Source organism: Mustela nigripes, chromosome 5 (assembly GCF_022355385.1).
Source record: "Mustela nigripes isolate SB6536 chromosome 5, MUSNIG.SB6536, whole genome shotgun sequence".
NCBI classification, from domain to species: domain Eukaryota; kingdom Metazoa; phylum Chordata; class Mammalia; order Carnivora; family Mustelidae; genus Mustela; species Mustela nigripes.
In genome coordinates this window covers 27071694-27082939 of record NC_081561.1, presented here as the reverse complement: position 1 = coordinate 27082939, position 11246 = coordinate 27071694, and the positions used below count along the sequence as shown (strand labels likewise).

The window sequence follows — 11246 nt, the reverse complement described above, 5'->3', positions numbered from 1 at the left end:
CTCACAACCCCAAGGATCAAGAGTCCTATGCTCTACCGACTGAGCCAGCCAGGTGTCCCAAGCTTATGGGAACTTTTGAGATGCAGATAAAGTGACATGGAAATTCTCATATATTCACTTAGACTTTATTATTTACAAGTTAAATTACACAGCAGCTTTACACAGCATGAGATGGCAAAAAAGGAGAGTAAAGAGGGGAGGAAGCTGGCTCCTGAGATTCTAGGCCCCCTCCACCCCTTCCTCTTTTGCATATATAGCAGTCTTCAGTGCTGCCTTTATCCCAGTTCCTGGATCAGGTCTTCGAACACAGGTGTAAGTTGGGTTCTGGCTCTGACAGTCCCAGAGTCACCAGGGCTCCCACTAGCAGCTTTTTCACAGGCGTTGGGGCTGAGTGTGAAGGCATCAGCTGCAGGGACAGAGGTTAAGGCCAGTTGGTGGGATGTTCTACACCTTCACCCATCCCCATCCAGCCTAAGGACTTACTTTGTCTAGGCGATGGCGACAAATGAGGCCACTGGAATTCAGGTAGAAGGTGGAATAAGCATCATAGGTCCTGGTGAAGGGAAAGAGAGAGGCTTACTAAGGGAGATGACTAGTCCCAAAGTTTAATTCAAGCATTTGTTTAAACCAGTAGTTCCTAAATTTTGCTACACAGTAGATGCAGATGAGGAGAACTCAAAAACAACTGATGCCCAGGTTGTACCCTGTCCCACTTAAATCTGAATGTCTGGCACCAGTATTTAAACTTTAAAGATCCTTAAATGATTTTTGCAGCAAAGTTTGAGAATCACTGGTTTGGGCCAAACCTAACAATTTCTTGGGATTCTGTTCTATGCCAGAAATTTACTAAATACCTAAGACTATGAAGCTCGACTTACTAGGAATTTTCATTTGTTCAATAAATACTCGAATGACTATGATGTACCACATAATGTACACCAAAAAACAGAGTCTAGAGGTTTCTTAACACACTCAAAGTCCCTGATTCCTGGTAGAGAAAACAAAATTCATGCTCTCAAGGAGGATGCAGTCAAGTCACAGTATATCAAGGATGGTCTGGAAGACTAGATCAGAGTCCTAAAGGCAGGATTAAGAAACCGATTGGATCTTTTCTCACTTCTCTTACCGATAAAGCTCTTCCTTATCTCGCTTGTAGAAACGCAGAAAGAGCATGTGGATGGGCAGCCCCACAAGCCGCCATCGAGCTTGCAGGGTCCAATTCTCTGGGTGGCGGGTCAGCTGTAGAACCTCCAACCGAAGCTGTGCAAAATAGTTCCAGGCTAGGAAGCGGCAGAGGGTCAGTGACAGAATGTACCATGTCCGGCCCCTGGGAAGAAGGGATGGGAAAGATCGCTCATGATGGCATAATCAGAAAACCAAACTGGCCTCTGTCTGGGGAACAGGAAACAGTTGTGAGAGGTGGCAGGACCTTCTCTGGCAAATGAAAAAGATCAAGTAGAAAGCACATGGTGCTTTTCCTCCCCAAGGCCCTACCCGTGCCTGGATTCTCACTTGGTACGGATGTTCAGGATCTCATTGATGAATTCCACATCCGATGAGTAGAGAGTATAGTCGTGGGAGTGAAGGAAGAGATTGGGAAGCTGGGTGGAAGAAGAAGGCATCAGCCCAGTAGGAAAGAAAAGATGATCCTACTTCTCAGCTTTCTCTTTTTACTCCCCTCTGAGTAAAAAGTCATCTCATCCCATATTTAACTTCCCTTAAATCCAAACTGAAAAATATCTTTTTCTTGGGAAATGTTTATATGCCTGTCTCATAATTCCAAGAAATCCAGTCGACTAGCCCTCTATTTCCAGGTACTATCTACATCCCTTCTCACTGCACATGGAGGCCACTTTCAGGCTGACTTACCTCTTGTCTCAGTCTCTCATACATGACAGCCAGGTGCTCCTCCATACTTGGATCTCCTGATGGAGTGGCAGGGGAAGGGCGAGAGGTTCCTGGGGCTTGGAAAGGTATCAAAGCCCCAGGACAGGGGCAGGGAGGTCCCTCAAATAGGCTCCTAAGCCCATCCAGGCAGCCACTATGCATCTCAGGTCCTGGTCCCTCCTCTCCCTTTCCTGGAGGGAGAACCACCCATGGTGAGCTGCGGGTCTGGATCTGAGGAAGATGTAGTGGGAGAGCCCGGGGAAGCAGCCAAATCGGAGGGTGTGGGGGTGGGGGAGACCAGAGAAGAGAAGATGGAAAAGTGGCTGTTGTGGAGGGGGGCCACAAGGGTGGGAATGGTAGAGTCCGTGGAGAAAGCTGGTCCTAAGGATGAATAATAAAAGGAAAAAGATAAGAATCTAGCTGACTGATGCCCCCTCATCTAAAATCTGTTCATTAATATGCTTCCAATCCCACCTGCTCCTCCTGACAGGAGGAAAATGGGATGAATTAAACTTTATCTCTACTGAAAACAGGAAGTTTCCTGTTGACACTGGTAAAGTACTTCCCCAAAACATTAGTTTAAGATCACAACACTGGGGGCAGTTACACCTCTTTTACAGAAAAAATCCTAATATTTTGAAAAATGAACAAAGCAACAGATTTTAGTGTAAATGTGGATGAAATGACGTGGCCGGTAACACAACTCCACCATGAAGTGGGTGATAGAAAAAAACATCCAGCTGTAAGCAGGGGACATTTCTCTGAGCACTGATGACCTTGGGCACTCTCATTCCCTATGCCTATTTCTTATAAATGTCCTCTTATACACAAGGACGATGAAGCACACTGAACTGTTATAAGGACTGTCGGACATAATAAATGTAAATATAACTTCGTCATCTATAAAGTAGTATGTAAATGTGAGTTACTATCTTTTCAGACTCCGCTAATGACACAAACAAGCCGAGGAGACCGTTAAAGGCTGGGCTTCAAGTCGCCTGGTTTACCGACGTTGAAAGTGCGATGGGCGGGAGGTCACCCAAAGTAAGGAAGGCCTCGCCCGAGTCCTTCGTTCTCAAGGAACCTCAGCGGGGCTGTCTCACTTCCGGGAAGGCTGGCGGGCGGTGCCGGGCGGGGGTAACACCAGCCCCAAGGCGCCGTCTCCGCTGGGGGTGTGGCCATTTTGCCCTGCTGGGCGCAGGGGCTAGAGCCGGATCCACCCAGGCCGGCCTTTCCGCCCTAACCGCTATCCCGGTGTAGGATACGCGGGCTGCACGGGGCGACCCGCAGGTCTGTCTGTTCGGATCTGGGAATTCCGGGGCGGCTCCGCGGCCAGGCTGCGAACCTCCCCGCCCCTTGTCCTTCAAATCACCTCCATGCACAGGTAACCGCGGAAACGCCGGCGAAATGCAGCCGCGCCTCGCCGTCCCTGCTTCAACGGCGCCTGCACACCCGAGACCCGGGAGAACCAACATCGCGTGCACGCGACGCCCGTCTGTACGCTCCTCCCAGTCCCCGCGACCCCTCGCCCTTCCACGCGCCGCCCTGCACAGGTGAGAAGAGCGGTAGGACGGCATTGCGCCTGCGCGGACGGGGCGCGCGCTCCGCCCCACACGCCGACTCTGAGGAGGGTCTCTCCCCGCCCCCTCTCCTCCCCTCCTGTTTCCCCTCTGCTCTCACCTGGGGGCGAGCCTGGTAAGTGCGGAGGCAGGGGCCGAGACGCCGGGCCGCCCCCCGGCTGGGCTGATACATGATCTAACGGGAGCGGAGACAGCGCCTCCGGTGTCCGGCCTCTGGCCGCCTCACAGGGGTGAGCGCGCCCCGGAGCCGGCTTCTTGAAGGGGAAAGGGGGTGTGTGTGTGTGTGTGTGTGAAGGAGCCGGAGAGAGGGAAACAGAGATGTTGCGCGCTTGCGCACTGCAGCGGCTTCCAAGGAGGCGATGAGGCATTCGTCTGCAGTGAGTGCGCTTGCGCTTGTCGGCTCACGAGGCCATCTAAGCGCGCTTGCGCAGTAAATTAGGTCCCGGCGAACCGGGCTGTTTTACCTGTAGCGCTTAAGCAAAAAGCTGGGGGATAATGGGCCTGAACCAGGTACGCGAAGAGCGAAGGGTGGGATTGAAAATAATGACAACTTCCAGCAGCTCTCGTGATAAAAATACTTTTATTACTCTGGTTAAAAATAAAATACAAATGACTTGGCATTGATAAAGCCTGCTGAGTGAATGAATGAACGAATGAATACATCCATTATGAGGGCGGGCTTTGGCTACCTCCTATAGTGACAATACGGACTTTGAAGGTGTAAGAGGGGGTTGCGGTCACCAAGGCCTGGTGCTGCGAAGGTCCTGCAAGTTTCGAATGAATCTGGCGTTGAATATGTTCCCACCCATTGTCCAGGTCTGGGCTGGTAGGGCCTGGGCCTGTGGAGGAACTGTGTGCATGTGTTCTTCCCCAGACCCTGCCTGTGACAAGACCTGCTCCTCGCTGGCAGACCTGGTAGGTGAGAGGGAGATGGAGAATGGGTTGTAGGAATACTAAAGTGGCAATTAAGATCAGACTCTTCAAGGTCTAGCCCTGATGTAGAATAGGACATATGGGAGTATGAGGCTGAAACCATTAGGGCTATGTCCAAATTTGAAACCCCCCGGAGAGTACCAAAGGTAAGGACCAGTTGAACCTATGGGGAAAGAGCGTTTCAGAATATTAGGATGTTAGGTAGAATAATCTGTGAGAGGAGCTGGTGTTCAGAGGAGAAAGGAGCTGAGAGTGATGTTAGGAAAAGGAGTCAGATGTGGTGGGAGACTGGTAGGGGAGGGGTTCAGACCTCACCTATTCTCTGTGTCCTGTTCCCCCTGCTTTGATTCTTGGCCTATGAAAACACCAGGCATGTGCATGGCAAGACTGGAGTAGATAGTCAGTATGGCCTGATTTGAGGGTAAGGAGGGATGAATACTTACCTGTATTGGGAGATGAGGAATTCAGCCCCCCATGGCGGCTGTAGCAGCAGCTTTGGGCTACCAGCCCTGGGGGAGCCCCCCTGTAGAAGAAATGGGAGATGATGGGGAAGAGGCTATAGGAAGAAAGATGAGTGGGTATGAAGGAATTAGAGGAGAGGAATGAAAGGAATAATACAGGAGAAAGAGAAGGGTAATTACCATTGCTATGGGGTTTTAAACTAAGCTGTGCCTCAGAAAAGGGGAGGGAGCCCATTTCATACCCCAAGATTTCTCTGGAGTAGTCCTGGTTTGTTGATACTAGTTTTAATGTGTTAAAAGTAAGGGTAAATGTTACCGAAATTATGCCAGAAAACCAGACTCAGGCAAAAAAGTTTGTTGGACCAGGTGTCTTGGTGTTTGGTTTAGAAAACATAGTTACTTTAAATTACAGGATATGTCAGACCAGAGGGAAATAGGGATTGACAAAGCTGAATTCAGGGGGAAAAGGAATTGTCTTGAGAGAGGTCCAAAGGTAGGTGGTGGTCGGGGCAGGAAATCAGAATGGGAAGCGGAATCCAGGGAATAGTCAGGAGGCAGTGAGTGGATCCCAGAGATGTTGGTTAATATTGACATTTCAGCTGGGACGCCTGGGTGGCTCAATGGGTTAAGCCGCTGCCTTCGGCTCAGGTCATGATCCCAGGGTCCTGGGATCGAGTCCTGAATCGGGCTTCTTGCTCAGCAGGGAGCCTGCCTCTCTCCACCTCTGCCTGCCTCTCTGCCTGCTTGTGTGCTTCTCTCTCTCTTTCTGACAAATAAATAATCTTTTAAAAAAAATACTGACATTTCAGCAATGGGTGGTCTAGGCTAAAGGGTAAACATCACTGCGGAGAGCTGGAGGTTTCTGGAGGCAATGGGGGAGTACATCTAGCAGCCTATACAGAGGGATCCAGCGACTACATTACAGGAGACAGAATCTGCATAAGATCCAGCAGATCACAAAGGTAAGGAGAATCAGAGGGCCAGGGATCCCAGGAAAAAAATCAGGTGACACACAAATGAGACTGAGACCGGAAGTTTGGGTGTGTTTTGGGTTTTTTTGTTTTTTTTTTTTCATTGAAAATGTCCATTTAAAAAACACAAAAGAATGCACACTTTATTCAGACAACACTGAAAAGGAGAAGGAAAAGGAGTTGGGAGAGAGGGAGATCCTGCTCCCAAGTACTGGGATGGGGGAACACGGTAGGAGTATCTGATCTACCACACATTCAGAGAGTAGGGAGGGTGAAGACGTTCCATACGCTGGGTATGGAGCAGGGAAGGTTCTTGCTATGGAGGAAAAGAAGGCAGGTCAGGGGAAGAGTTCCCATACCACCTCAAGAAAATCTCACAAGACTGGAATATATCGTCATCTAGCTACTGGAGCAGGGTGTATGCAAGAGGGGATCCCAGAAGCTAACAGATACTTGAGACTCAGGGCTTGTTCTGAAACATGGCTAAGAGTGACTCTAGGATACTAAATGGGATCTACTGCCAAGAAGAATCTGGATCTAGGGAAAGTGGTAGTATCTTTAGAAGTGTGGGAAGTCTTTAGAGCCTCAAAGCAGACATCAGTTTGGGGGCTCCCGGACACATATACAAAATGTGGGGAGATTAAGAGTTTGGCAATGTTGAGTGGATCCCTTTGGGGACCTGGTCGTCTTAACCCTGTCCTTTATCACTGAACTGCTCTGAAGCAGAGCTCATCAGTTGGCTTCAGCAGGCTGAGAAGGTTAAGTGTGGTAGGCAGCACAAAACAGTATTAGAGTCACCAGTAATGCTGTAGAAGGACTATGGGATTTATTCCATGGACAAGACTCCTTAAAATGTTTCCCTGGCAGAGGAAGCCCTTAGACCTTCCAAGGTGTTCCACAGTCTAACAGCAAGCAAGAATGTGCTTCTCTGGGTAATGAGTATGAGCCACCCAACCACGGGATCTGGTGGTGAATCAGGCTATCTGTTGGAGTGTTCAGAGCCCACTTAGGAAAGAAAGCGAGCTTTCTACATAAAAGCTACAAAGTATTAGCCCATCTGGGATCCTAACAACATCTTTGCCCAAGAAAGAGGAAGAGGGAATCCTACAAACTCTTGTCAGTTTCCACTGGAACCTAGGGACTACAATGGAAGAGTGGATGTGGGGTTCTCAGGGAGAGGGGGGCTCTGCCCACCCCAGGTCTCCCAGGGAGGGAAGGGGGTAACTATCTGTCAGTATCGACTCTCATCAGAGCGGGGAAGGGAACTGTGGAAGGGTGTTATGGACAGGAGAAAGGGAAAGGGAAAATGGGGGAGAGAGAAAAACAGAGAAATCAGAAATGAAGAGAAAGCTAGGGAGAGAAATCAAGGAGATAACCTCTCCATTTGCTGGGATGGGTTCCTGCTATACAAAGCAGTAACATGAGGCTCCCCAAACTGTCAGAAACATTGCATCTTCCCAGTAAGCATGAAACCAAGATTTCCCCAATCTGAGAGACTCAGTCCCCCCCCCCAATGGATATGTTCTTACTATCCTTCCTCCCATCTCTCACTTTAAAAACTAGAGTCCCCCCTGCCCCCCCCAAAAAAACAAACCAAAAACTAGAGTCCCTAACTTTTAAACTAAGCCTGGGTGGCTCAGTGGGTTAAAGCCTCTGCCCTGTTCAGGTCATGATCTCAGGGTCTTGGGATTGAGCCCCACGTCTGGCTCTCTGCTCAGCAGGGACCCTGCCTCCCCCTCCCCCTGCCTCTCTGCCTACTTGTGATCTCTCTCTGTCAAATAAATAAATAAAACCTTAAAACAAAACAAAAACTAGAGTTCCTAGAGTCCATATAAAGTACTATTCTACTCCTTCATGTAACTTACTTCCAGACTGCTCCCATAAATCTGGTCCAATACATTCTTCTCAAAAGGTTTCAGGACTCTCCAATCCACCTGTCCTGTTGCTTCACATCTCTGCAGATTCAAACTCCCCTTTGCCATTGCTAACACCCTCTTTGACAGTTCTGAGGCTCCCTAACCCTCCAACTCCTATTACCTGGTACGCCGACGTTGGGCTGGGCTGCCGCCAGGGTCGGTAGCAAGCAGAAGGCGGGCAGTAGGGTGTGGGGGGCAGAGGCGCAGGGAACGCAGCAACTCCTGCTCTGGCACAAAGGGGCGGAGAGGACCCCGTTCTGGTGAGTTTCCCAGGCTGCTGGAGCGGGGGGGGGGGGGGGCTGGAGGCGTGGCACGACGAGGGGCCCTGTTTAGGGGCCAAGGAGGCTCCACAGCTACCTTCAGAACTGGCAAAAGGGAAATACAGAGCAAGATGGAGAAGAAAAAGGAGAAGAGAGTGATGACAGTAAAGATTTGGGTAGAAAAAAAGAGAAATCAGAGACTTTAGAGAGAACTAATCCTTCTGGGTTAAGGCCCCCAAGCCCAGCCACCCTACCCCAGTCTTACATTCTCGGTCACTAGAGGAATATGGCTTAATGTCTCCCTCTGCTCTCTTGGGTGGCAGCTTTCTTGCTGGAGCTGGCAGTGGAGAATACACAGACAAGGTAAGCATTAGAAGACATACTCTGCACCCCTCCTCCTAGCCACTACCCTCTTGACCCCAAAACTCTGCTCCCTGACACCACATTTCCTCCTGGGGAAGGAGAGAATTCAGTTCAGCTCCATTGCAGAAGCCCTGTTGCAATGCCTTCACACCAAGAGGGAATTCAGGGGAAATACTGGAGCACTTTTGAGGGGAGCCAGAAGGAGTAGGCCAAATGCAGAATTGGGGAAAAAGTTCCAGGGGGAGACTCTGGGACTTGGGAGATGCAGGAGAAAATTGGCTAAGGGAGGCAAGCTCTTACTGTCAGTGGGTGCTGTCACGCCCCCCTGGGATTCTGGGGCAGTGGAATGGTCCCAGCCGGGCCAACGAGGACCCTAGGTCCCTCTAGATGAGATGGACAAAGTCCTTTGTTAATTAGGAATTGCTTTGGAGAGATCAGGGGAGGCTGGGGTAGGGCAGAATCTCTCCTTCCAGGGCAAGATTTAAGCTTTATTAGGAAAAACAAAGTTTGAGGAGAAAACAAAGACATTTGGAGTTAGCACAGTAAATGGGAGGCTAACATATTATGCAAAGCTCTGCTTCCCGTCCCCTCACTTTTCTATTTGCTCCCTCCCTTTCCCTCTTAAGAGGTTCTCTACTGTGTGTGGCAAATGAGAGACTGCTCAGCAAATCCACTTAGGCTATATCCATGGTCCCTCCCCCTGTGGACTTGGGTCCTCACTGTCCTTGTTGGCTCTCACTCCCTCTCTAGCTTGTAGTCAGCAGGAGCTAGATGGGGGAAGCCTTGGCAAGCAAAGTGAGTCATGGATATGAACTGCCTCCCTCACACTGGTCAAAGCTATTAAATGGGAACAGATTGTTCTTTGAGTGGTGGTTATTCCCTTTCCTGGCCATGGAGGAGGTAAGAGCTAGCCACAAGGCCAGCTCAGCAAGGGAACATGTCTGTGCAAGCTGTGCATCTCTACCCTTGGGAGGCAGTGAGGAAGGAGGAGTGGGGCTCAGATTGGCAGGGAGTGTGTGTGTATGAGGATGGAATGGGGAGCCTGGGGAGCATTTCAATACCTCCTAGATTTGGCTTCTCCAGATCAATTTCATTATTTTGTTGGAAATATCATAAATTCTGAGCGTTATTTTCTAAAACTACTATTTAAACGTTGGACCATTCATGTCACTGTTCTGTTACTGCAAAAGGAAGGGGTGGGCCACACTTGTCTATCCCTCAACTGACAGAAACCTGAGGGGTCTGCAAAGGAATGTGACCCTGGCCTACTTTGATGGACCTGAAGTGGCAAGAGACTCCATAAATATCAGTCATCAAACAGGCTCCCGATGAGCTCACTCAGTTAAAAGTTTTGACAAGCCTATGAAGTACTAAGCTCATGAGGGCAAAAGCAGATGGGTAACAACTGCTGGGACTTGGGCTGCTTTAGAATTTTCCCAAATTGTCCATAATCGCACTGTGCTCCCTCTGGCTTCCAGAGGAGCTAGCCACCATGGCCTACAGTTCTACCCATTCACTGCAGCTTTACCAGCGGGTGTAGAATCAATCGCAGCAGCGCGAGAGTGTCGAGATCCCCTCAGGGAGGGAGCAGGGGGCCCTGTGAGGAAGGAAGCGGTGGTGCCCCTCAGTAAGGGGGCCAGTGAGATCAAGAATCCACCTCTTTCCTTCCCCTCACCCCAACTACTAGGCCAACATATACAAGGTGACATAACTTACGATGTTGATGGGCAAAGAAACCTTCGAAGATCACAAAGTTGTTGACCTATAAGATGAAACATGTAAAATATCGTTGTTCATTCAGCCATTCACAACTACATGGGGACAGAACCTTGTCCCAGAAAAACTACAGTGGGAGGAACAAAAGCCAGCCTTCCTGTCCTTGTTAACAGACTCAGATAAAAACTCAGACCCTGATAAACTGATCCCAAAAGTTGATACAGAATTACAAAGGACCTCAAATAGCCAAAACAATCTTGGGGGATTCATACTTCCTGATCTCAAAACTTACTACAAGGTATGGTTATCGAAATGGTATTGAAGAAGCCAAAAGAGAGACATACAGACCAATAACATGAATACAGTCCAGAAAAAAACCCATGTGTCTACAGTCAATTTTCAAGGGATGTGGCAATATGATTCGATGGGGAAAAAACAGCTTTCTTTAACAAATGGTGCTTGGGGGCACCTGGGAGGCTCTGCCTTCAGCTCAGGTCATGATCAGGGTCCTGGGATTGAGCCCCGCATCAGGCTCTCTGCTCATCGAGAAGCCTGCTTTCTCCTCTCTCTCTCTCTGCTTGCCTCTCTGCCTACTTGTGATCTCTGTCTGTCAAATACATAAATAAAATCTTTAAAAAAACAACAACAACAAACACAAATGGTGCTTGGACAACTGAATATTCACATGTAAGATAATGAATGTGGGCCTCTAACTCACATTAGAAAAAAACAATTTCAACCGGGTCAAAGACCCTAAATGTTTTGGGTTTAAAATTTGTTTTGTTTATTTAAGTAATCTCTGCATTCAGTGTGGGGCTCAAACTCACAACTTAGAGGATCAAGAGTCACAGGCTCTTCCGACTGAGCCAGCCAGGCACCCCAAAGATCTAAGTGTCAAGAGCTAAAACTATGAAACTCTAAGAAGGAAAGATGGAGGGGGATTGTCTCAGTGGCTCAGTTGGCTGCGCATCTAACTCTTGGTTTCAGCTCAGGTCATGAACTCAGGGTCGTGAGACTACTCCTGAATCAGGCTCTGTGCTCAGCTAGGAGTCTGCCTAAGATTCTCTCCCTCTGCGCCCCCACCATGCTTGTGCACTCTCTCTTAAAAAAGAAAGAAAGAAAGAAAGAAAGAAAGAAAGAAAGAAAGAAAGAAAGAAAG

At 49.0% G+C, this 11246-nt stretch overlaps 2 protein-coding genes across 10 annotated transcripts in view; both read right to left on the bottom strand.

Annotated features, from left to right (window-relative positions):
• Positions 1-103: 103 nt before the first annotated feature.
• Positions 104-3953, bottom strand: C5H6orf136 (chromosome 5 C6orf136 homolog). Of its 2 annotated transcripts, XM_059399738.1 has the most exons (7): positions 3568-3953; positions 3260-3432; positions 1870-2268; positions 1513-1601; positions 1127-1327; positions 484-553; positions 104-406 (listed from the first exon to the last, which is right to left on the bottom strand). In XM_059399738.1, the coding sequence occupies exons 1-7, from the start codon at positions 3833-3835 to the stop codon at positions 293-295; spliced, it is 1314 nt and encodes a 437-aa protein (XP_059255721.1). In that variant the 5' UTR covers positions 3836-3953; the 3' UTR covers positions 104-292. The 2 variants fall into 2 exon arrangements, with proteins under 2 accessions (XP_059255721.1, XP_059255722.1); XM_059399739.1 differs by lacking the exon at positions 3260-3432 and having other exon boundaries at positions 3568-3724.
• A 75-nt stretch (positions 3954-4028) lies between these two features.
• Positions 4029-11246, bottom strand: part of ATAT1 (alpha tubulin acetyltransferase 1) — a 15859-nt gene continuing 8641 nt past the window's right edge. For 3 of the 8 annotated variants that reach the window (XM_059399741.1, XM_059399743.1, XM_059399746.1), the window contains 6 exons: positions 10088-10133; positions 9900-9968; positions 8274-8345; positions 7870-8113; positions 4844-4923; positions 4029-4379 (listed from right to left, as the gene is read on the bottom strand). In XM_059399741.1, coding sequence (XP_059255724.1) covers positions 4153-4379; positions 4844-4923; positions 7870-8113; positions 8274-8345; positions 9900-9968; positions 10088-10133 — 738 coding nt within the window. In that variant the 3' untranslated portion in view covers positions 4029-4152. Of the gene's footprint in view, positions 4380-4715; positions 4756-4843; positions 4924-5954; positions 7098-7869; positions 8114-8273; positions 8346-9899; positions 9969-10087; positions 10134-11246 lie in introns of those variants that run through there. The other 5 variants (XM_059399742.1, XM_059399745.1, XM_059399744.1 and 2 more) reach the window with 5 other exon arrangements.